This window comes from Chanodichthys erythropterus, chromosome 17 (assembly GCF_024489055.1).
Source record: "Chanodichthys erythropterus isolate Z2021 chromosome 17, ASM2448905v1, whole genome shotgun sequence".
Taxonomy (NCBI): Eukaryota; Metazoa; Chordata; class Actinopteri; order Cypriniformes; family Xenocyprididae; genus Chanodichthys; species Chanodichthys erythropterus.
In genome coordinates this window covers 34,753,679-34,780,423 of record NC_090237.1, presented here as the reverse complement: position 1 = coordinate 34,780,423, position 26,745 = coordinate 34,753,679, and the positions used below count along the sequence as shown (strand labels likewise).

Sequence of the window (26,745 nt, the reverse complement as noted above, 5' to 3'; positions counted from 1 at the left end):
GATTCTAAAAAGAATAAAGTGCAAACGTCTGTTTAAACATATCCATTAGATTAAAAATTAAATAAAACGAGCTAGGCTGCGTATATACCATGACACAGGTGCTACAGTTTTTGACATTTATTTTATGAATCGAAAACACGGTGTTTAGGTGAGCTCACGTTTCACAGTCATGATAAAATCAGAGATATCATAAAAAAATGAGTGCCCGCAGTCGATGTTTTTATAACCCTTATAAAACATGAACAGTACATTAAGAGATTCACATGGTTGTACACACTGAGAAAGAGATGAAGGAACAAGAACGAAAAGTAGCAATGAAAATCCAGAGTGCTCCCACAAACCCTTGATGAAGCATAAAACATCCAAAATCATTTTTGTTGGTATTAACATAGGTATTTTACATGTGCCCGTACCATATCCATATTAGTGTTACCTGAATTTGATTTATACACCGAGAATAAAAGCCTGATGTGTGTTCATGTGAACTGGGCATCAATGCAATTGAAATTAGACGGAAACCCTCCATCGAATAATTACCTGATATTTGATTATATTCACAATACACTCAGTAATTATTAATAAGTAAAGGAATGATCGTCGTTTCATTTAATGCTCATTTATTTTGTTTCAGAAACCAAAGAGCATAAAACTTAAATCGTGTGTTATCCGTGAGGACAGAAACGCATGTTCAACACTGGAGTTTTCATGTTTGGCAACAAAAGTGATTTCTGTAATATTTCACAAATATCCACAGAGAAACTTTGTTTCAAATAAAACGAGGCCAGCCTCTTTATTTTCATTATTTACTAATAACGTATTAAAGCAGAAATGTTGGCGTTGTCACACAAACAGCCGAACAATCGTCCCAGCTGCTTTATATCAGTATTATATTCAGATTCAGCTTCTTGTCTTCTGCAAAAGTTCACTAAAAGTTCGATTTTCTCGTATAGTTCAGCATTTTGTAGTTGTTCGCATCCCTTCATCCATGAAAAGATCCACGTAAAGTTGTCCACTTCACAGTTTGTGTTCTTATAAATAGCCTATCCTTTTTTTTCCTCGCGTGTCCTTCATAAGAAAACATAAATAATGTGTTTTTCTGTCGTGTACTTCAACAAGCCATCGTTGCGCGCGATGATTTGTGACGTCACAGTCCCAGCGCCGCGGCGTGTTTTTTCGCCTTCAGTCTCAGATCCGCGATGCTTGAGTTTTTGTTGGTGGTTTTCGCGGCCGCTGCCGCCGCCACCACCGAAGCTGCAGAGGCTGATTCCGCCGCGAGCGTCGCCAGGGGCAACCCGAAAGGTGGTGCGGGAAACATCATGTACGGCGCGTGCGCCGCCAGGTGCGAGTGCAGGTGATGATGAGCGTGGGCCACGGCGCTGTCCAGCTGCAGCTGCGCCTGCACCTGAAAGGAGAAGGGCGGCACGTTGCAATGACTATCCTATGGACGCACGGGTGGGAAGAGAGGGGGAGAAACACATTAACTTGAGAGAGACTATGCAGAGCTGTTACTGGGCACTGGATCAATTGCATTTATCATCATAAAAAATGCATTCGGACACCTGTATTCCGTTGTGTTGGTAACTATATGCTCCCCTGAATATGACTCAAATCCATGAAGCAAACAGACAAATTCACAAATCTCATCTAGTGGAATAACAGTAGGCCTGTGTTTATATTCTTCGTCAAAGACAAACTTCTCTCTTATGGTGACATTGCAATAGAGCAATAACAAAGAGAGAGAGAGAGAGAGATTTGAGTGTGCAGTGCCCCATAGAGGGTTCACAGGAATTGTACAAAGTCTGCAGGACGGACGCCTCTGCATTGGGCTTTTCAGAGTAACTTGCCTGCTGGAATGGCATGCGCAGAGCTCCCACGTTGACATATGGAGCGACTCGACACGCTTCAAACTGACTCGCCGCTCCGATGAGAACTCCTGAAAAATATTGACACCGAGTTTTCTTTACACGCCATTTATGCTAGGCCTATGTGCTTAAAAACGAGAGACTGCACACTATTTCACAGTATAAAACATTGTAGACACACCGTAGGTATATCATATTTAAACATGATTTGATATCAAATAAAAGTAGCCCATAAATTTTAAAAAATAAATAAATAAAATAAATCATAGGCTATATATAAAAAATACATTTAAATAAAAAATGTAATAAAACAAATTAAAACTGATAATAGCGATTGCTAAATTATTTGTTTGCTATTTGCATTCACGCACCTTTATGTAACTGATTTTCCTGCTTTCTGCATTTGGCCCGTCGGTTCTGAAACCAAACCTGAAAGCAGAAGACATTGATTGACAGCTGTTGGTGAGGGCATGTGTAAATCCTCCCAAAATGACAACAGTCTCAGTAAAACTACGTATCCCTGTGGACCTCTAAAATATTCATAATGCGTAACCGCACATTTTAATTATTATATCTTTATAACGAGCGGCGCGGCCAACAAACCACAAAACAAACAGATTTGTTCAAATGTTAAACAAACGGAAAGAAACAGAATCTTGATGTAATGCATTTGAAATAGTGCCATAATATATCGTCTTTCTCCAACGGTTTGATCTATCCAGGGATTAGAGTCCCAGAAGAAGCGAACTGATCCTCTGATAGCAAATACCCAGCATGGGACGATATGCCTGGACTTCAGGGGTGGGCTAAAATTGGGACATTAATTGCCTATATCCGAAAGAAAGTTTTTGTTACTTTTTTTTTTTTTTTTTTTTTTTTTTTGCCTTATAGCCTATGTCATGGGAATAAGAGATTTGGAAATGATTGTATGCCAGGCATCTGTTTTGAATCGCGCATATTTCCACTGCACTGTTTATGGATTTTGATTCAGCCTAACAACGGAGCAATCGACACGGCATTTGCATGATATTTCTGCTGTAAGTGAAAGTGGAAACACGATTATACATATACGATATGGCCAGGACATTATGACTTCATCCGTTAAAATGGTAGTGTAGTCTTTGAGCCAGCGGTGTGGCCTTGTCTGTGAATACTGAATATGAAAAGAGCATCAGATCTTTATTTGGGTAAAAATGATAGATAATTTATGTAAATCCGCAGGCCTTGCTTGGGACAATGCCCTTTGGTAAGATCCCAAAGAGAGACGATGGTTTAACTTTTTCCAGGGAGGTCTTTTGAGCCCATTTTTAAAAGGACCAGTGTATTCAAAGAGTGAATTTTATATCCCCACCCAAGGAATGAATAGATAAAAGAGAATGAAATAAGATATTGTTTTTTTTTTTTTTTTCTGATCAATCACAGCAGAGCCAATGTCTATGTTGAATGTCATTATTCTGCTCAGTCGCTCGTCTCTTGTTACACATATATTGAGCCTTATTATGTTTCTGTGCAGATGGTCTTCCCCATCCTAAAAAGCACACTACAGATGTTGCCTGCAGGGCCAATGCGCACAAATCAGGGAATAATTTTTGTTCATTGTTTTATTCATTATAGCTCAGCGGCGTGTATTTAAGCCACTTTTATTTTCTACAATTTCATCCCACCATTCGACACATATAAGCTGATATCTAATTTTATTGAGGCAGGTTATATGAACTACAATTTCACCACAAGGAGTGTCCCTGTAACATTTTAAAAACGACTATTTATATGCCTATAACTAGCTCTTTTATTTATCGATCGTATTTCAAATAGTCTACAATTACATTTTTTGTCTCTAAATGCTTATGAAAGCTTAGAAATCTTTTTTTTTTTTTTTTTTTTTTTAAATAAAACCTCTGTGCAGTGTTAAAGTTGCTGTGTCATTACATTCATAGACTTAATGGACTTAACGTGCAAAATTATGTGCGTTATGTGTGTGTATATACAGCTATATATATATAGGCCTATATATAATGTGTGTGTGTGTGTGTGTGTGTGTGTGTGTGTGTGTGTGTGTGTGTGTGTGTGTGTGTGTGTGTGTGTGTGTGTATATAATTCATTAACAAGTGATTAGCACCTAATATGTTATTGTATTTAGCCTGTTACGTTTAACATTAGCAGTAATCGAAACGATTTCGCTCTGGCAAGGGAAACCACACACACACACACACACACACACACACACACACACACACACACACACACTCCAAACATTGCAGCACACATCGACAGCAGATGAAGTGCCTGACCTGCACCCTGGCCTCCGACAGCCCGAGTCTCTGGCTCAGCTCTTCTCTCATAAAGGCGTCCGGATAGTGCGTTTCATCGAACAGTCTCTCCAGCTCATTCAGCTGCTCAAGGGTAAAGTTAGTCCGACTCCTTCTCTGCTTGATTTTAGTCTGTGTCTCGTCCTCCAGCGGCTTACAATCCTCTTTGCGTTCTTTCATGTCTGTATTACCTGAAAACAGAGCAGGAAATAGAAATGAACGCTTCATCCAGTGTGAAATGAGGGCAGTATGTGCCCACTGATGTCGGTCACGGATGTTTTGTCCTACACAGAGCTCTTTAATTATTTACACACTATACATATGCATGGAGTTTCTTTCTCTCTCTGAACCGGATGCTTATGACAGGAATATTATCCTATTGCACGTTAAATTAACAGCCTGGCAAAACGGGTCAATGTTATGAAAATGAAATCAATAAAGACAATAATTAACGTATCTGAATGAAAACCCCTGCTGTCAAAATGATAACTAACATGCATTAAAATGTGAAAACAAAACAACATGCGGTCACAATTAGATGCTAAAAGAAAAAGAATAACGTCTAATCGAAATAATCTGCAATTTACATTATTAGCCTATTATTATTATAATTATGGCTGTATGCTCTTGTGATATTATTTTAAGTCTCAGACTTCAAATTATTGAATTATAGGCCTTCATTGTGTCTCATACTAAAAAATGCGTTGATTTATAATACACTAGCACATTCTTTGTTTGTTTTCTACAGTCATTTCTTTTTCTGTTTAGCAGTAGCTTACAGAAGCCTTAATATGTCTATACGGGTAGCCATATATTTATCTTTTATCAGTCTATAGATAGTTATAATCTGTAATTCTTTCAAGCCTCTAAATACAAAGTATTACAAACAATATTTGCAAACAATATTAATTAAAATAGCTATAGACATGCAACTATCCAATAAAATACAGCTACAATTTTACAGCGCTCAGTTTTAGCACTTGAACTTTTGACTGATTCTTGGCAGTTTTGTTTTCAGGCTGCTCATATTTTGAAAGTGATGCCTGTCAAATTATTACGTGTTTTCGTGTAGCCTTGACAAAATGAACGTAACTTTAAAACAAAATGTATAGGCTATATATCGAAAGTTATAAAACTTAAAATATAGAGAAAGGCCTATGAAAAAGAAAACGGCGTGGTTACATCATTTTAACGAATGCCCTGCAACATATAAATGTAACAAAAAGGACTCACCGTCTGTAAGTTTGGGACTGCTCGAGTCTCTGCTTCTCTCTGACGCGAGCATGTCCGCTTCCCTGGCCGGCGAAGAGCGCACGGCGCTCCGCGTGATACTGTTCACCTCCTCGCGAACCGGTTCCACCGACAGGCTTTCCCTATTTCTTACCGATCCGGTCTCCAGCACCTCCCGGTACGTGATCACTTCCTTCTTTTCCTTGACTTTCTGATCAAAAGATTTGGAGACAAACGCGGTAAGTTCTTCCATCACTGCACCCAAGAAGAAAAAAAGCACAATCTTCCCTTTAGATCCTCAGCAGTCTACCATAAGACATCAACAGTGTTCTCTTTCTATCGGCCTAAATGCGAGATGATGTGATGAGATCTTTGACAATTCCTCTTGTTGCGGAGTGTACAGACTTGCTGCCGATTCACTATTGAAGTCACACTATTTATACTTAGCGAAGCGTCTGCCCCTTGATCCGCGCGCATTACCTTCCCTCACCACGAGCCCCCTTCCCATAGAGGCGGGTTGGGGTGGGGTGGGGGGAACCTTATCTGTCCTTCAGATCCACATCACCCTTCCATGCTTGCTATTGGCTAAGATTGACAAGAGGAGCAAATTAATGTCATTAAGCTGGTTAGAGTTTTGAAACACCAGGCATGATGATGATGATGATGATGCTCTGCTGGGGTGAGGCCAAAAATACTCAGAAGGGCACACCATGGACATCTTATTCGCCAACTCTTTGATCTGAGCTGGAAAATGAGACCGTGATATAGAGTAACGAGAAGAGCAAAGAGAAATGTGCACTTTGTGATCGTGGAAGCGACATCGTTAAGAATTGCATTTTGGCCCACAATTCTCTTGTAGAAGAGAAATTAAAAAAAAAATACATCCGCACAGAAAACAGCTGCAGGCTTTTTGCGCGATAATTATTTAACCTTCTTCTGTTTTATACAGTTGATAATATGTGTAATGATATTAGAGAGCGAGAGTCTTCCACAATTAACGTCTTTTTAGTGATAGTCAAATGTAATGATAATATGAAGAAGAAACACCTTTAATCGAAATAATTTAAAGAGACTCTAAATTAACAATTTAAACAATTTCTATATTATGTCTTCCATAATGCAGTTTATTAAATAGCCTCGTAATAGGTGCTATAGATGCGAGCGTGAGTTCAATAACTTAAAACGTGCTGTTTTTAAGTTTGATGATTTTATTCAGAATGCATGCAGCTTAAAAGGAATATTCACTATTTTTTTAAAAAATATATTTAAAGTAATATTTCAGCTCTCAAAGGACAACTGTTTCTAATGATGACTTGAAAAAAATATTTTTCTATGCTGTTTTATTGCTATTTAATTACACAAACTTTGTAAAATTATTGCATATTTGCATGGTTGTAGCCGTGTACGTAAATAAGTGTAGCTATTTGGGGATCAAGAGCTAATTAAAAAAAAGTAGATTAAATAAGACGGAAAATGAGATACAAAACTACACGCACTTTACTGGTAAATCACACCTTCTCATCACCTCCCTTTTAATAATTAGGCCTACCTCACAATGAAATATTTGACTTGCAGGGTACATGCTCCTTATTTCAGATTTATATAACCCTAAGCATCCACGCATTCAATAGGCATATTATTCGAAAAGCAGCAAAAATAAACAAATAAATAAATACAAATAAATAAATAAATATATTATTCCATTTTAATTGACCAAGCTAAGCATTTCACCCATTTCACACGAAGATAATTAGCTAATAATAATAGGCTGTTTAATTTTTTATTAATTTAGCCTAAATGTTAGGCTAAGTAACGTCATAGGCCTATTAGTAGGTGTTTGTAGGCTACAGATATATCTAAAAGGGTGCAGATTTGATGCAATTGTATTCATGTAATCTGTAGTTGCGGCTTATTTTGATTAAACAAATAGTCAATATTTTATAGACATATCTTCAAATCTTTAATTTGACGTGAGCCTTGTTTCTTCAAAAGGGTCTGAACTATTTAAAGTCTGACTTTTAAAAAAGCATTTTGTGTAACGTTAAGTAGTCGAGCTTTTACTTTCAACATGAGACAAAACCTTCACTAGCCTACTTATTTCCCCCCAAAATTTGTCTATATCCCAGGCAGTTATAGCCCATTGTAATTATCTTATTTTTGTCTTGATCAAATGCGACAGAAAAGCCTTGTCCTCCATAACACATTCCGAACAAAAATAGTAAAGATTAACCTGGTCTTAAAATTTACGGTGTTTTTTAACAAATTATTTCACTCTGCCTGCAGTTTCTCAATACATAAAACAACAAACAATCCACGTTTAAAGAATCAAAATTGGTCTTGTGATTGTGTATCTTATAACGACCTTGTCGCTGATAAAAAAATGTTGTATTTTACGCTTATCTTGCGCTAACCTGACAAGAAGAAGGTGAAAGCGACTGACGATCATGTTTGATTTGTAATGCCTGTTGGCTGCGCGCGCATCGATGATCTCCAGACCGGTTACTTCAGTCTGTTCATCGGCTCATGGCGCTGCTGTGTGAGTTGCTGTTATGACACAATAGGAGTGTGTATCGATAACTAGGTAAGAGTATGAATATAGATAGAAATATTAGTCATTTTACATATAATCGTAAAAATATATTAGCAGGCGCGCTATTTATATGTTGCGTAACATGTGTTAGAGAAAACGTCTGGAAATGTGAATGAGCTTAGTAAGACTGACACACCGTTTGGAATTGAAATCTTTAGCGTGTACACAGACATGTACATTTTCATATTCGTATTTCCACGCTCTGCCGTATTTTTCTTCATAAAATAAGGCACTTTAACTGTAAACAGTAACGGTGGTTCTAAGCATGCTACCTGTCAGGATGCGTCGCAAGTTTCGCCCAGTTTTAAGGTTATATTTAAGATTTAGTACAGCCTTAGACCATATAAACAGTAGCACATTCTGTTTTTAACTAATTTCTCGCTGTGTCATACTACGGTATGACAGTGTATGCAAATTAATAATCGTAATGTTTTGCCTTTTTTCAGCTCGTTACTGTGTGTAGTAGACTTCAAATAAGAGACATTAAGAATTTTATGTTCGATTAAGTAAGTGTACATTTTAATTCAGAATGGGGTCTTTACAACTCTGTAAACTTAGTAAATTTAATTTGCATCCTTATCAGACACATACATGATGTGTTGTGCTACCGAATCACAGTAACAGCATCTTTTTAATATCTAGTACCCTTTCTAATATCTGACACACATTTTTGTGTCCTAACATCAATAACTTTTTACTCCACATCTCCCCATTTAACCCAGTGACTGGAGTGAACATGGGCCGGCACTCCTCGGACAGTGAGGACAACAGTCGAAGCCGGAGGAAGAGGAGACAGAGACAGCGCTCTTCCTCCTCCAGCTCCTCTGGAAGCAGAGTGACCAGCCGCAGCAAACACTCCCGGAGACGAACTCGCTCCAGAGACCGAAACAGAGTCACAGACAGGAGGTAGACAACGAGGAATGAAATAAAAAAGTTTCTCCCTGTAATCTTTCTTCTAAATGTAATAACTTGTTCTTCTTCTGAAACAATTTTCTTGTTTGCCTGACATCACAAGCCCTTAAATTTTTCAACACCAAGCACCTATCATTTACAAATTCTGAAATACCTGGAGAGAGTTATTCCGGTAACATCCCTGCTCATGTCAATGGCAGTTGCTCGGCTGGCACATTGGTCCAGGGAAGAATGCGCAATCAGTGACTGATCACACGGAAACTGTAGTGTTGATCGGCTTATGTCACTATGAGAATTTACAGAGTTACCGATATATTACAACTACTTTCCCCAGGCTAGTAAATGAGACGTGAGATGAAAAACAGTACATTACATTACAGAATTGGCTCAGTTTAGTGATCTAGTCATTTGGACCACAGCTGGATGCAAAACATTCTACTATCTATAACTGAACATGGAGTCCCAAACAGGCACGCAGTTTCTTGAACCCAGACGTTACTTTATGCAGTCACTTAGCACTGTCTGCCTGAGTTCAATTATTCATGATGCTTACTCAGTTGCCATTATATGTGATGGGAAATAGCTGCTCTCACAGAAAGAAGGATGTCTGTGGAGGTCAAGGAGCTAAATGGAGTGCTGTTGATCAGCCATTGTTTGCCATGTCCACACATACAGCTGTAAATCCGTTGAGCTCTTTTTAAGTGGTCTCGTCTGTGTAATTATGCAGACGTTTTATGCACTCATTAGACTCACCTGAAGGGTGTGAACACTGTCATGCTTTCAGCATTGCTCTGTTTGTGATCCCTGACCAATGGCAGGTGGAGCAGTGTGTGTGTGCGAGTGCTGGTCGAATATTTATAAACTTTAGAAAGGAAATTTCACGATTCTAAAAAATTGATATGATGAATACCATTATGTAAAAAGTATTCTACACCTGGGATGTTAGTGTACACCTCTTTCCAATTTTAAAGGTGCCATCGAACGTTTTTTTTGCAAGATGTAATATAAGTCTAGGTGTCCCCTGAATGAGTTTGTGGAGTTTCAGCTCAAAATACCCCACAGATTTTTTTCATTTTTTTAACTGCCTATTTTGGGGCATAATTAGAAATGCGCCGATTCATGTTGCGGCCCCTTTAAATGCCCCGCCTACGGAGCTCGCGCTTGCCTTAAAAAGTGCATAAACAAAGTTTACACTGCTAATATAACCCTCAAAATGGATCATTACAGAGTGTTACACTGCATGCATGCATCGGATTATGTGAGTATTGTATTTATTTGGATGTTTACATTTGATTCTGAATGAGTTTGAGGCTGTGCTCCGTGGCTAATGGCTAATGCTACACTGTTGGAGAGATTTATAAAGAATGAAGTTGTTTATGCATTATACAGACTGCAAGTGTTTAATAATGAAAATAACGACGACTCTTGTTTCCGTGAATACAATAAGAAACAATGGTAACTTTAACCACATTTAACAGTACATTAGCAACATGCTAACAAAACATTTAGAAAGACAGTTTACAAATATCACTAAAATATCATGTCAGTTATTATTGCTCCATCTGCCATTTTTCGCTATTGTTCTTGCTTGCTTACCTAGTCTGATGATTCAGCTGTGCACATCCAGACGTTCTGCCCTTGTCTAATTGCTTGATCATGGGCTGGCATATGCAAATATTGGGGGCTTACACCCCGACTGTTACGTAACAGTCGGTATTATGTTGAGATTCGCCTGTTCTTCTGAGGTCTTTTAAACAAATGAGATTTATATAAGAAGGAGGAAACAATGGAGTTTGAGACTCACTGTATGTCATTTCCATGTACTGAACTCTTGTTATTTAACTATGCCAAGATAAATTCAATTTTTAATTCTAGGGCACCTTTAAACATATTTTCGAGGTAAACCCAAACATCATGTATTATTAATTCATAATTATCAGTATTTGAAGGGCTGTCACCACTTTTTACAATCTGAGCTAAACTTTATACACAAGGCTCCTCTCTATGATATCATTTTGAGTTTTTAAAAAATATTATGCAGTGAAGCAGTTGTTTAAATATTTTTTATTAAGAAATAATAAAAGATGATGCCAAATTATTTAAATTTTCTGTTCAAGAATTTCATTTCTCTAATGAGGCTTTTTTCTTCATTATTATGTCAGGAAAAAAATGACATGAATTTTAATTAAAAATTGCTAATCAAACAAAAGGTGTATTGAAGTCATCATTGTATGTGTGATTTGCTTTTTAATTTTTTTTCTGAATAAATGAATAGATTCTGTGGACATTGACCCATGTGCTTTGAGGGCTATTAGCAGATGCAAAACATTTCTCATGCTCTTTAAAGCAGCGCAAACGTTAACTTTGTCCTCAAATACTGACACAATCACAGAGAGAGACGTCCTGAAGCCTGAGCCACTGGCAGTAAAGCTTTAGAGGTATGCAGTCGGCTACCATCTGATGCAGAAATGCATAATAAATTTAATTATGGTTTTTAGATAAACATTTTATTTATTCATGATGTGGGGAATGGGCTCGCGCTTTTGATTTAGCTTTTGAAAGTGCCTCTAAGAAGTCCTGGTCTATCTGCTGGAGTAGAGAATAGGGAAGTTGACAGAAGCTCATTGGAGAGAAAAAGGAGAGAGAAATGGAGTTCATTAGTTAAAATAATGCAGTTAGACTGGTCTATATCTGTGATGTCAGCCTTTCTAAACAGTACAGAGAGTAATACTCTAGGCTCTGTATGCAGACTGCTGCACTTCTTCCTGCATGTCTGCATCTGTATGTTGCTCAGGGTTGATCAGAGTGCTTAAAGCAGCTGCATTTCATTTGTTTTTGTTTTTTTTTATGAAAATATGTTTCCTGTCCCGATTTTATCTACAGAGTAAACTGTAAGTAAACCTTCTGTTGGATATCAGCCTAAACACTTTAAAAGACTTTGGCTGTGCTGTGCTTTAAGGTTTGCTCTGTTTGCATGGCCCGGGATTATCTGTTTGTCCAAGCAGTGGCTGGTGGTGGGCCAGTGTTCATGAAACGTATTTCAAATGTCAAAACTAAACTGAAACATCTTATACTGACACTGATCTGACTGTCATGCAGTGTTGGGGTAATGCATTACCCCCGGTTTCACAGACCAAGCTTACTGTTTTACTGAAAGTAACTTGCACGGACATATCTTAAAATATTTTTGTCTCAAGATGCACACCAGTAATGTGTTTTTCTAGTGAATGTTAAAAAAAAGCAACTTAAATGCCCTAATTGTACTAAGGCCTAATCCTGGCTTAGGCTAAGCCCTGTCTGTGAAACTGGGCCTACAAGTAACTTAAGTAATCATATTACTTTTTCAATTTACAACAAATTATGTGTTACTTTTTCAAATAAGTAATACCAGTTACTTTTTCACATTTATTGACTGACAGCTCTCCTGTCCTCATGTTGAGAGAAATAAAGTACAGAGGTGTTGTGTGTGCTGTGTGAACATGATGATTATTGTAGTTCTGGACTCAATGTGGACATGCATTTACTCATCTCACTTGTACGAAAATCCTGAAAATGAATAAAAACAGTGAAATGCAATCTCAGAATTTTATGCAAACCTGTAATAATTAACACAATTTGTGTAATAAATTACACAAATATACTTTACTTTATGTATTTAATCTCATTTTATTAACCAATGTCTTTGCTGCTGATCTAATTCAACATTACTAAGCAAAAATTACTTTATATTTTATTTAGAAATAAGAGTGTTGAACGTCCATCTCCTGTATCCTATTCTTCTTTAATCCAGAATAGCAGCACAGCTGAAAGGTTTATTTGAACTGCACCCTCTACTGTACAGGTGTAAATATGCATTTCCTTCAGCCTGAGGCTTATTCATTTCACTTCTGGTGTGAAACGGCCTTTACATTTGCCAAAATATAACTTTTTTTGTTGTTATTAAAAAACAAACCATCAAGCCCAGCCCAGGTGAGAAAAAGTAACACAAAAGTAATGTAATGCATTACTTTTCATAAAAAGTAACTAAGTAATGCATTTCAAAGAGGGTAACACAGCAGACACTGTTGTGTGTTGTTCAGACAGATGCAGTAAGTTTACTGCTAGCACTCTGTGGCTGTGTGTGTGTCTAATGGACTCTTGTTACTGATGTTACAGGCACAGAAATCGTTCCAACAGTAGCTCTTCCAGAGGGTCCAGTCACAGGAGGCGGAGCCGAAGCACAGATAGGGTGCGGAACCATAGGTCCCACAGATCTCGATCCCGCAGCCGAAATAGGAGGTAAGGATGAGCACACTGATTAATATAAATAGTTATGTTAATAATTGTTCCTTAAAGTTGGTGGAATTAATAAATTAAATTGTTTTTTAAACAATTTTGAGCAGGCAACTTCAGACCTTGGGCAATATTGCTAGGGCAAGTATTAAATATTAAACTTCTGCATGTGACTCTTCCTGCACTGTTTGTGCTGGGCCCATGAATCATGCTCCACTCATATTTATGATTTTCAGCTGGTGGATGATAAAACAGGCCAAATATGAAAATATCCACCAGAATATCATACTTTTTTCATAAAAGTTTAAAGGGGACCTATTATGCAAAATTCATTTTTACTTGGTTTTGGACATAAATGTGTGTTGGCAGTGTGTGTACACAACCACCCTATTATAATTATAATCCACCCACTCCTTTTAAAAAAAAAAAAATCCCCATAAATCATAAGCAGTGTCTCAGAACAAGCTGTTTTCATTTTCTGAGCAGTATGACGTCATATTGCTCAGGCCCTGCCCCCGACTACTGACAAACTCTCCCGTATTAGCATGACAACAACTCAGGGCAGTACACTGTCCGCCATTTTCTCCAGGCCGGAGCAACTGTAGCGACAAAAGCAACTCAGGTGTTTTGTTGTTGAATGTAAGAGTGAACATAAGTCTTCATGCACTCCCGACATCAGAGCTGCTGAAGACGCAATGGATTAGTTTTATTTTTGAAGCGAATGCACCTCCATATACCTAAATTCGTTTATGTCTGTGCAAATCATTTTATACCAGACTGCTTTGTGAACGAGGTTCAATGCAAAGGGACAATACAAAACAGGCTTTGCTAAAAAGCTGTTACTCAAGCATGGATCAGTACCAACTGTTCGTGATCCAGCTTATAGTTTCCGGAGCGAGCACGCACTTTACTACAGTTCGTCTGAGTTGTTTTACGGATATTTAACGAGTTCGTTTGCCCATATAATCTTTTGGGTGTTAGGTTAGCTAATTTGGCTTGCTGTCCACTGAGGAAGGGCTCGATGAAGCAGCTTCGACTCGAGCTCTGATATACCCCCCCAGTGAATAAATATAGGAGTTGATTACTTAGGGCAAGGTACCTGAGATGAAGGTGGAGTTTGGGGAGGTGGAGGGATGCTGGAACAGCTGAGACTGAAGAGAGGTAAGCAGCTGCTTATATACTCTGGCTGTTGATTGGAAGATTAGATGGGCTCACTGCTCCCTAAATTACATTTAGGAACTTCGCAAAGTTTACCAGTTTATTAAGCACCCCCAAAAAGGCATAAAGCCTGTATATGTTTGTTTACTGTTAGTTGTAACGAGTGTGTAATTCGCTGTGTATGTGAATGCAAGGGAGAGAGTGATTTTAAGAATAAGACTTTAATGCGCACTTCTTGTACTGTGTTTTATTCAGCTCTTACAGTGAATTTCTGAAATGAAAACAGACGCTTCATCTTTTGTGTGATGTACAATAAACTTCATAAAACCACTACAACAGGCTTGTACTAATAGTGGATAAATAAAGATGACAACATAAGTTATAACCGTAATTAAACTAAACTATAACTGTTCTATCTACATACAGCATATATTCTCTGGCCCTGTAGGCATCATTGTCTGACTCATACAAGGCTGAACACAGCTACTGAAAGTTTGTCATTTTCAGTGCGTGAGATTGTCCTGTTTTGTTGTTGCATGAGCTCTTGATGCTTTGCCCTCTTCTTGAAAGGGGGGCAACAGCAGCAGCTAATTTGCATTTAAACAAAACCAGCGCTATTTTGCTCCCCATCAATTTTAACATCCTATAAAAAATTATCTATGGGCTATTTTGAGCTAAAACTTCACATACACACTCAGGGGACATCAGAGACTTACAGTATTTTACATATTGTAAAAAATAATAGGTCTCCTTTAAATATTTTTTGCAAACAAAATGTCACTTTTTTATTAGCTAAAATCTAAACATGTTGGCTGCATCATCAACATCAGCAGCAGCAATGATCCCCCCCCCTCATTTGGACTCAAATGGTAACATGTGCTTGGCTAATTAGCGTATGACAGGTTGCCATTAAAGACCTTCTGTTCGCAGAGCCACTCACTCTCACAGCTGCTTGTCCTGTGCACATAGATACTCACACTCATTACAGGGGTTATTAGTGTAGATTATTATTGTTTTTGTCTGTATTAATTAAGTACTGGCACAAGCACCCTTGGGTCAGTCCACATTTGCTTGCCCTTGTGCCTGTTTGGAGCTTGGAAGAAAAAGGGGGCACTTAGGTTGATGAATTAATGCAATTAAAATATAATTATCCACTGGCCGTTTATTTCATTTTTTTATTTAAAATAAACTCTCATGCACATCGACACACACAGGAATAAGAACTGTAGGCTTTTTGTTTTAAAAGGTAGGCTGTTTCATTAACATTGCAAATGTGTGTAAATGAAGGAGCGTTTTGTTAAACGCTTTAGAAGTGTAAAGATGGCTTTCATAATACATACAGGCTAAAGCCTTTGTTTACTTTCGCTTGGCTGTAAGAGATTCTGAAATCATTTAAATAAGTCCGGAAATTATTCATTCATATCTTAATTAGACTGACACAGATAAACAGGGCTTATAGCATCTTGTCCACACTGTATTAAGGCTATTGCTGGTTGCAGTTTTCTTTTAATCCAGTATTTTATGTTAACTCTTACCCTGTGGGAATGAGATTATCTGACATGAAATAATTGTTAACTATTGAAAATAGTAGCTATTATTGTTTAAACATCTGGGCTGATAACTGTTAGGTTACTAGTTCTTAGCTATGACCATTGTACCCATGACTTCCTCCTTTTTCCCTTTAATAAATGTAGTGTAAGATAACCTGGATAAAAGCATTTGCTAAATGAATTTTTTTTTTTTAAGTTTAGGTGACGAAGAAACATGAAAGCTTTCTCACAGCTTTTGGCATCCGAGTCTATATGATGTCAGAGTTTGGTTTGTTTAGTTTGTGTGAAAGCTGTTTTCTGAACCTACAGTGGAAACCAAGCAGTTGTCATAACAGGCTAAAATGTAATAATTTATTAGTGTCTCAGGTTTCTTTTTAATGCAAGCTATGTGACCATACTGTTCACTGTTAACTCTTGAGGTCATGTTTGGCATGATGCAGTTTGGAATTCTCTATTTGAGAACAGACTGAAAAGAAACAAGAACATGGAAAATATTTAAAAGGATCAGCACACGATGGCACTGTACATGCAGAATGAGAAATGTGTTGAGTTTTGAAAATCAAATCCAAAATGTTATGTATACATATGTTACACATTGGATAGATACTTCAGGCATTATGGATTTTGTCGATTTGGTTAATACACATACACAGTATTTTCTTATGCGACGACATTTTCATTCTGCATCTTTAGGTTAATATGAAATATCTTCAGGCTCAGTACTTAAGCCTTAACCGTCTTAAAACAAATGCATCTAATGTGCACTCTACTTTAAGCTATATTGTTTACTACATACTTAACTGATTCTTAAAATGACTAAATTGGAAGAAGATCACATGTTATGTTTTGGAGATCAAGTCAACATTTTTCAACCCTAATGATTTTGAATGAATGACTACTGTATTTAAAGTGACTTAAATAGGTTAAATGAAAGCCCTCTCGTTAGTAAGCATGTTCATATCAGTTTTCACTGTATTATTTATTTTGAGCCATGTTATTGCATTTTATTTATCCCAGGTTCACCCTCATCGGTGAAAATTGACGGAACGTGCCTAAAGCACACAACGGGCTAGACAGAGTGAAACGGGTTACCTGGGTCGGGCTTGCTATCTGTCACTGTCGCGTTAAAAAGGTTTGGGTCTAATAATGGCGTTTGGGATGAGGCAGACTGATAAATCAGGTGTGAATTGAGTGGACAGCTCTCTTTGATTGATACACTGACAGGATATGAGCAAGTGCCATACCAGATAGAGAATATGAGAATGGGAAAGAGAAGAAAAGAATAGAGCCTACAGAAAAAAAAGATCCAAGGAGTGGAGGATATTATTCAGAGAATGAGAACAATAACTGCGGCATGGAAATATTGCAGGAAAGAAGATTAGGGCGGTTCAGTTGGGCATATTACACTTCTTGGCCCCCATAAATAAATAAAAAAATAAACAAGTAATGCAAGAGAAATACATAAAGTTAGAATCGTATGGATTCTGGTGTGCTGTTTACCACTCCGCTCTGCTATTTTCCAGAATAGTCAGAAAATAAGACGAGCAGAGCGGGTACCCATAGAGACTTGCAGTCTTTTCCCCTTGACATGTAAAACAGACATGAGTAGCTGATAAACCATTAGACGTTAATATCTATTCCCTTTGATCAAGCTCGGCAGCTCATTCAGCCAGCGTACTACTGGGAGCAAAATATTGTTGAATGCATTTCTCTTGCATTATACAGTGGGTTGGTAACTGTAATTGACGTGGATGGGGAATTCACTAAACAGTTGCGCTACTTCTGCACATGCCATGTCAGCGCAAATACTTGCATCTTATTCACTAACCACACGTGCTACAGTTTAGTGGGCGCAGTGCAGAAATTTCGCTGCATCTTAAATACCTAAACAAAGTCATTGACATTCCTTTTTGCCCAACCACACCTATACCTAAATTGCTTCATTCATACAAAATGCCCGGATAAATAAAACATAGCATATATAAAAGTATATAAATAACATATACCTGTATGAAAAGAGCAGTTTGAGTGCAGAAGCAGGTGGTTTTATATAATCTGCCCTATAGATTTTTTTAATGTGAATAATCTTTAGATTTTTACCTAGATGATGTGGTTATATTACAAGTAGTAAACACTACACATTTCGTTCAAAACTGTGGATTCATTCAGTAATGAAACGCCACTATGAGTTGCTCAGAGATACACAGCAACTCTGATGTGGCTTTATTTGGACTATTATTATCATTGGCGAAATAGAGCAAAAAAAAATAAAAAGAGAGAGAGAGAGAGAGAGAGAGAGAGAGAGAGAGAGAGAGACATTATTGTGTCCTTAAATGTAATTCAAAATATTAACTTTGTTTATTGAACTACTGTACAAGATCAATATCACATTTGCAGTTGTGCTAATTTTCAGGTAAAATAAGCACTCTTGTGTGCGTGATATTGCTTAACTATATCATCTAATATAAATATAAGAAAAAAACAGGCATTTTGCCCCAATATCTTGAATTTAAGGGTGTTTACACTTGGCAGGTTTGGTTTGATTGATTAACCCATGCAACCCCCATTTTGGCAAGGATGACATAAATGACATACCCAAAATAAAAAGGTTGTTGCTTTATAAGTCATTCTGAATAGACACATAACCAACACTTAAGAGTTTACAGTTAAAGATCCAGTATTACTTAGACTGTTATTAATATGGAGATATATGAGCTCAAACATAAAAACAAAAAATAAAAGTATTAAGAATATATTTTTTAAATGTTTAAAAATATTATCTGGCTGTGGTGTAGCAACTTAGTCTGCTCATGCTTCATTTAAAATCTCAGGATGTTATCTCTAAAAATATGAATTTTATGAAACATTTTCTTAGACCATGTAGTGTGTGTTTTTCAGAGAAGGCTGATAAAAGGCTAGTAAAAAATGTATTGCAACCTGTAAGTTCCCTTGCAGTCGTTTGTCTATGTCTGGTGTAGCGGACTGCCCCATACATGTTTCTATTTTTCTTACTCGACAAACCTTTCACACCTCTGCTGGGTATGAGACCCAATCTTCATTATTCTTTTATCATTATTCATTTGTTTTTATTCAGAGGCTATTAGCCTTTATTCTGGCATTATGGCTTTCCCATTCATATCACTTTGATCCCAAAATACATTTATCCACCTATAATAAATGTTCAGCAGGTGCATTAGAGCTACAATTATAGGATCAAGCTTCATAAGACCATTTATACGATTAATCCTATGCTTTTTCTGAAAACTCACTTTAAACCACCCACAAATGTTTGCAATAACTTCCAATTGTGATCTAATGTGGGTTTTGGTCATATTATGTTGTTTAAATATGTTATTTATAGCCTTTTATAAGAATCGCTGCACCTGCTTAGAATTTCTCATGTAATCCTTTATTGTTATGAAAATAAGCCAAATTGCATGAAAATGACATACAAATCAATTACTAACTTAATTATGTTTATTAGCTTCACGTTACTACACGTCACGTTAACATTTCTCTGGGTTTCTTTTGTACAGAACTGACTGTGGAAGTGTAATGGAAGTTCGTCATTGGAAGAGATAGGGCGTGTTATGAATGTGTAATATGAGTGGCATATCCATAACAGTGATCGCGGAAGAGTAGACACAAGCAGACAGTGCTGGAAGCCGCTTATGCTCATCAGATCACTTAAATCAGTGGAATATAATAATGAAGTAAACGTGTAAATATATCTATATTTCCAGATATGAGAACTTTTGGGCTAAATGCCCTAATGAACGCTGTTCAGTGAAGCTATGTGAACACAAATACACCCGAGCAGATGTGACTGAATATAAATGCGTATTATTATTCTATTCAAAATCTTCAAAATCTTAAATCTTTCTAATGATACACAGTTTGTCCTAATCAAGTAAGAGTGTGATGTTTCAACAGTCAGTGAATATTGAACAACAATCTGTGGCCACTAGCAATCTTTGCATTTTAAGGGGTTAAAATAAACTCTGGTGCAATTGCTCTGTTAGTGTGGTTCATTTGAATAAGTGTGAACCCTGCCAACCGGACCTTGGTGCTCGCCAAACAAGACTCCTGAAAATGTGGGACTTGGTCTGCTTGGACCTGTTTTTTCACCCCATTACAGTTCTGTACAGGTGTCTAAAATGCCGTCTTCTTGCAGCAGATCTTTGTGTGCAACAGAGGAATTCTGCTGTTTTGACTGCTTTATATATTTTCTAAGCTCTTCAGATGTAAAAATACCATCTCATTTATGCACATAAAACAAACAAGTTTAGCCCAGCAAGCAGACTTGTTTTGGATGTTCGTTAAGTTCTGTCACAAAATATGTCATAAAGTCATTTTTGTTTTTTTGTTGGTCGGTCTTATAAATGACAGTGTGAATGCTAAGCGAATCGGGGCTAAATATATACTTTTTTTTTGTTTTTTTTGGTCCGGACCAAGAGAACCGAGCTAGAAGTGTGAAAACATGTTAAAAGGTGTTTTCACACTTGAATCTTCTTTAAAAGAACCAAACTCACAACTCTTGAATTGGACCATGAGGTGAACCAACTGAAAAAGAACATTTACATTCACTCTGAAAGAGGACTCAGAGCCTTTTATAGTAAAGTAATAATGAGGTCTCAGTCCTCTTTGTGTTTAAACTGTTGCTTTTTAATTCAGTGGCTGACAGCTAATCTTATAACCTCCACAATTTGTTCCCATTTCACTTCCATTGTATTTGCCTCTCTATAACCAAGATTTTAATTTTTAAAAAAATATTTAGCTTATTTAAAGAGAATTTTATTCATTTTCATTCATTCATTTTATTTTCATTTATTTATTTATTATTAATATTATTATTCTGTAAAACAACATTGCTACAAATTGTTTATCATTGTTGTTTATCATTTGCAGAAAATGTTAATATTTTGTTGCAATACTGCATCCATATTTATGCACTGTCACACATTTATTTAGATTGTTTTTCTTAAATCATGTTTATTTATTGCACAAGGCAATGGTGACATCATCATAGAAATATTCTGCTAATATTCTGCATCATAATTCTGCTAATTCTGCTGAAAATACATAAATGTGAACACCGATGCCTGTGCAGTGTTATTGATTGCATAGTATACATTTTAAATGTTTTAAATTATTTTACATTTTTACAATGTAACAATAGTTAAGAACTAGCAATTATTCACTCTACCGTACATTATTGAACATACATTGTGTTAAGTATTACATACTTCAATAATATCATTAAATATCATCTTGCAGACTTAACACAAAAATATAAACTAGGCGTTCACGCAGTCGAGTCTCTCTGACACAGTTTGGAAGCAGTTGGAAGCAGTCATAGTAGCTGCGTCCCAATTCAGTTGCTGCATCGAAGGCTGCATTTGAAGGCCGATTGCATCACAGCAGTGCAATGTAGGGTGTCCCAGTTTGAAGGCTCCTTCAAATGCCGCCTGGAAAAATGTGTCTTACAACAGATAAACAGCTTAGCCTACCTCAGAATTCATTGCACGCCATTAACGACAGGATTATTTTTGAGGGAAATTGCCGGATTACACTTTTCAATGCAAATATTGGGTTTTAACTTACTCGAATATCTATTGATACAAATAAAATGGCAAAAACAAACAAACTTTAAAGTGGTTCAAATGTTGACTTACTAAGATGTGATTTTAGTTTATACTCTTTATTATATACATGTATATTTAGACAGGTTTGTGAGCCCTGTTTCATTTTCAGACAGTTGAATACAACTTTCAAAAAAAGTCCAGTTCGTCAACGGCAGCTGTCACAGTTGCTAGGCGACAAAAACAGTCCTCCGTAGGCTAGACCGACTCTTTTAAAAATGCTCTGTCCAACCTTTGTGGACTTTGAAGGATGCACCCTCTGAATTTGGACACAGCTAATTAATAGCCTGTTTGTACAGAGGCATCAGATGACCAAACTAAATTGGAATTTGTGAATGGAAAAATCAAGCAAGCCCAGAGTGATTTGTATTTACAGTACATGTTTTTAGTTAACTATACCATTAGCTGAAAGCGAACCGTACTCAGACCACCTCGTAAGATGGCCTTGATTTGGTTTGCTTTAAAAGGGTCTGAAATCATTTGGAGTGTTCACATACAGGCCAGATATCCAGTGAACTAGACCACTGTAAAGGACCAAGTGTGAAAACACTCTTAAGGTTTGTTCACACTTGGCAGGTTTGGTTAGATTAAAACAAACTCTGGTGCGGTTGCTTTATTAGTACGGTAAACGCTGCCATCTGAACCTCATCAAACAAGCGGACTGAGACTCCTGAAAAGTTGAGTCCACTTCCAACTGAACTCTGGTGCATTTCGAGTGAAATATGAATGCAACATAGACCAAAGACATCTAAATGAACCAAAAACAGGACGTGATGTCACAAGATGCGACCCTAAAAAGGACAGAATGCTCAAGCAAACCTGATTTTTCTCATCATAGTTACCTCATCCAGTTAGTGCACACACATTAGGAGTAGAGAGTAGTGAACATGCACACACTGCAAACTGTGGACACACACACCCCCAGAGCAGTGGGCAGCCATTTTTGTTGTGCCGCCCGAGGAGCAGTTGGGGGTTAGGTGCCTTGCTCAAGGGCACCTCTGTCATTTCCTGCCAGTATTGAGAATTGAACGCAAAACCTTCAGGTTACTAGTCTGAAAGTGTGAAACTGATATTCTTCTTCCCTATAGTGGCTATTAATTCGTAAGTCTTCCATATTCACAGAAAACACGTTGAAAAATAAAGTGTATAGACTAAACACGTAATACGCCTGTGCATGACGTCTCCGTTTCCACAGATTCGCTTTTGTGCAGTTTACACAGAGATACAACGGTATCACTTTCAAAAACCTGCACTTTGAAACTTGTTTTCAAAAGTTTGTGTTTTCAGGCCTCTTTTCAGGAAATTTTTCATTTTTTTGTTGAAATTTTTGGTCATGCAGTGAAATCGTGTGCATATAAGGCGCGTTTTTGTTGGGTTTGTGCAAAGTGACACACTCCGTGTCAGCTTGCACGTTGTTAAAACAACAATTACAATTACAATGGTGAACCCTACAAAATCGTACATGCCTAGTTCCATCTGAATCCTTGAAAATTTTAAATGTAACCAGTACCGGTCAAATGTTTAGAAGCATAACTATTTTTAATGTTTTGAAAGAGGTCTCTTATGCTCATCAAGCCTGCATTTATTTGATCAAAAATACAGAAAAAAAACCCCAAAAAAACGTAATATTGTGAAATATTATTACAATTTAAAATTAATGGTTTTCTATTTTAATATACTTTAAAATATAATTAATTTCTGTGCTGCAAAGCTGAATGTTCAGTATCATTACTCCAGTCTTCAGTGCCCCATGGTCCTTCAGAAATCATTCTAATGTGTTTATTTATTATCAAAATTTTTTGGAACCTGTGATACTTTTTTGCAGGATTCATTGATGAATAAAAAGTTTAAAAAGAACAGTGATAGAAATCTTTTGTAACAATATTCACTACCGTTTGGGGTCAGTAATGTTTTATTTATTTTTATTTTTTTAAGAAATTAATACTTTTATTCAAAGATCTGTTAAATTAATAAAAAGTGATAGTAAAGATTCCAGTGTTTCCAACATTGATAATAAATCGGCATATTAGAATTATTCCTGAAGGATCATGTGACTGAACTGGAGTAATGACTGATGAAAATTCCGCTTTGCATCACAGAAATAAATTATACGTGAAAGTATGTTAAAATAGAAACTCATTATTTTACATTGTAGTAATATCTCACAATATTACTGTTTTTTTTCTTAATTTTTGCTCAAATAAATGAAGGCTTGACGAGCGTAAGGAACGTCTTTCAAAAACATTAAAAAATAGTAATGTGTCCAAACTTTTGACCGGTACTGTATGTTTAAGTTACAACATGACTTAAATGACATTGTTTAGCACTCATCTTGTGAATATGAGGATTCGGGCATCAGACATGACTTGCATGCACCATATTATGATGTCTGCAGAGCATTGTGCATAAGACTATTCATCACGTTTGGAAGTTTTCTTCTTCACAAGGCTAAAGATCAGACAAAAGATCAGTGATATTGCTGCATATGATAGCAGTTATCTTTGTTTGATTTTTAGCTCCCTCCATAAAACTTTTTTTATCGTTCCTGTGTTTTTCTTTGAATGGCGAACATTGGTATTGCATGTATTTTCTACAGTCGAAGCAGGAAATCAGCTAGGTTTTGTTTTTTCTCTGGGATCTCTCATGTGCTTTGCTCCTGGGGCTCACAGTGGGGGTTAACGTCTCTCCATTACCCCTTCTAAACGTGCAGGCGTAGCTCCAGAGAGGGGCCGAACAATATTCCCATGTACATTAGCTGACTCAATGCAAACCTAAGCCTAACCTTTTTTTAGCATGTGTGTTCTGGTGTGGTTCAGGTGTGTGTTCTGTGTTTCATCAAATCAACATGCTTCGATATCCTCAATCTAAGAGACAGCTCTCCTCTCCTCCTCAGCCTTTCTTCTCTCCTTCTGTCCCGAGTGTGTGCTTTTTTTTATTATCTCCTCCAAAGGCTAGTCAAACGCTGCTGGCCTTTGTTGTCAGAAACTTTTATTTACCAAAGAGGGGCGTAAGTGAGTGACATGGCAGGGGTCTTTTATCCCTGGCTAGCCGCAAGCGCAGCTCTCTCTTGCTACCAACAGCAACCCAGCAAACCCCCATCACCCCACCCCTCCATCCACCGATTCCTTCAGCACATCCAGCTCCAGCCGTCTCCCCTGGGCAGATACAACTAGAGAGCTGCCTGTAAACACTGCCTTACATATGGACACACCATTCACCTGTTTATTTTTAGCCATGCACATGCACAAACTGGATGTACAGACTGGGGATGTACATTTTTGGTAGGTTTTTTGTTTTGTTTTATCAGTTTGTTAAAATCGGTTAACGACAAGCTATAAATAAACACAATAAAACTAGAAATCAGACAAACATGACAGAGATGTTTTTTTTTTTTTCAACAAGTCTTCTCTGGCTGAATTTGAGAAACACTGACAGATCATTCAAAATGGTTTCCATCATTTTGACAGAGGAAAAAAAAAAGAAAGAACAAACAATGTATTACGGTTTCCACAAATGTATTATGCAGCACAACTGTTTTCAACATTGATAATAATACATTTTTTTTTTTTAACATCAAATCAGCATTGATTTCTGAAGGATCATATGACACTGAAGACTGCTAAAAATTAAGCTTTGCATTAATAATAGTAACATTAATAATTTATATATTTTTTTAATTGTAATATTTTACACTTTTACTGTTTTTAATGTATTTAGAAAATAAATAAATAAATAAATAAATGCAGCCTTGGTGAGCATAAGAGGCTCCTTTCAAAAACATTAAAAAATCTTACCGAACTGTAGGGTAGATTACAATCCATGAAAATGAATAAAACACATTTGTTTTTGACTGAACATATGTGGATATGAACGCACATATGTATGATTGATATGAGCTGTAAAATATGTAAGGAATAAGGAATAACAGACCAGAGTATTAGCCTATTGAAAATGAATGCAGCCACTGAAAGATTAATTTTCAATAAGATTTCTGCATTTTTAAGAGATTATTCAGGTGTCTTGATCTCTGCATTCCTTGTAGATTATGCCAGGTTGTGGCAGTCTGTCATGTTTCTAGCTCCATACACTGAGATATGCTGGTAAAATTCATGTTTATTTTAGACAAGCCACATATTTATTAATTGAAATTTTATAAATCATGCATTAAAGTCAAGATCAAAAATGCCAGACTGTTGCATCTACTCATAAAAATGTGCCATAAATTAAAGTTTAGATGATCATGAAACCCTAAAACACGTTAAGATGTATATTGTCCATCATTGAAAGCAATGGTATCGCATACCATCGAAAATTAAGGGAAAGTGATTCATTTTTAGATTTTTTTTTTTGTCATTTCTTTGGTCTGGATGTACAAAAACTGAAAAGTTGAAGAATGCCAAGTCTGAATGATGAATGATGTAGAGAGCTGCAGAAAACAGAAATATGTCATTAGATTCTGATCTCCACATTATTTAGGAAAGGGAATGCCCACTGTTTGATTTCCATCCAAAATTAGCAGAGAATTAGAAAGAAAAAAAAAAAAAAGGACACAGACATGAGACTGGTTTCTACACAGTAAGCTAAGCATCACTTGAAAAGAGCGAATTACAGTCCCTATCCTGACGTGGAGCGAGCATGTTTAAAGGGATAGTTCACCCAAAAATTCAAATTCTTTCAGTATTTCTTTCTTCTGTGGAACAAAATACTTAAAAATGTCCTCATTACTTTGGTTTTTATTTTTGTCCATACTTGTCCAAGCAGCTCTTTTTTTTTTTAAATTATGTGTGTTACTTTTTTTAATCTCTAAAGGCTGGTCAGAAACACTCATTTAAGCAACAAACGTGATGTTTAACTAAAGTCAAGTCATTTGCAATTATTTCTATCGTTATATATGATCATCAATAGCAAAAAAATCGTAGTACAAAAGTATATTTGTATTGCATAATATATTAATTATTTCAGGATTGCATAATCAGTGTTTGTATTTCAGCATCTGTCTCTGAAATCTGCAGGAAAAAAAGAAAAAAAAAAGGTTTTATGGCCAGGCTAATGTTTGCACCTTGTGTGAATAGCAACCTAGAAATACATTAATTCTATTAAAAAATCACTTTAAACCATGAGGCTGATGAGAAGATCTGTGGAGAGAGACAGGCTTGTTAGATTCTTTAACGTTAAATCCACAGAGTGTCTTCAGAACCGACTTGAACAACTAGTGGTTAA

The 26,745-nt window shown here is 36.7% G+C and overlaps 2 protein-coding genes across 3 annotated transcripts in view; one reads left to right on the top strand and one right to left on the bottom strand.

Moving 5' to 3' along the window:
* Nucleotides 1–947: 947 nt before the first annotated feature.
* shox2 (shox homeobox 2) lies at nucleotides 948–5,675 on the bottom strand. The gene is made up of 5 exons (XM_067365964.1): nucleotides 5,405–5,675; nucleotides 4,154–4,362; nucleotides 2,234–2,291; nucleotides 1,845–1,933; nucleotides 948–1,438 (listed from the first exon to the last, which is right to left on the bottom strand). The coding sequence occupies exons 1-5, from the start codon at nucleotides 5,652–5,654 to the stop codon at nucleotides 1,145–1,147; spliced, it is 900 nt and encodes a 299-aa protein (XP_067222065.1). The 5' UTR covers nucleotides 5,655–5,675; the 3' UTR covers nucleotides 948–1,144.
* A 2,200-nt stretch (nucleotides 5,676–7,875) lies between these two features.
* Nucleotides 7,876–26,745, top strand: part of rsrc1 (arginine/serine-rich coiled-coil 1) — a 163,322-nt gene continuing 144,452 nt past the window's right edge. The window contains exons 1-4 of one of the 2 annotated variants that reach the window (XM_067365371.1): nucleotides 7,919–7,982; nucleotides 8,438–8,497; nucleotides 8,714–8,897; nucleotides 13,059–13,181. In XM_067365371.1, the coding sequence (XP_067221472.1) occupies nucleotide 8,497; nucleotides 8,714–8,897; nucleotides 13,059–13,181 (308 nt within the window). In that variant the 5' untranslated portion in view covers nucleotides 7,919–7,982; nucleotides 8,438–8,496. Of the gene's footprint in view, nucleotides 7,983–8,437; nucleotides 8,498–8,713; nucleotides 8,898–13,058; nucleotides 13,182–26,745 lie in introns of both variants that reach the window. The other variant, XM_067365372.1, reaches the window with a different exon arrangement.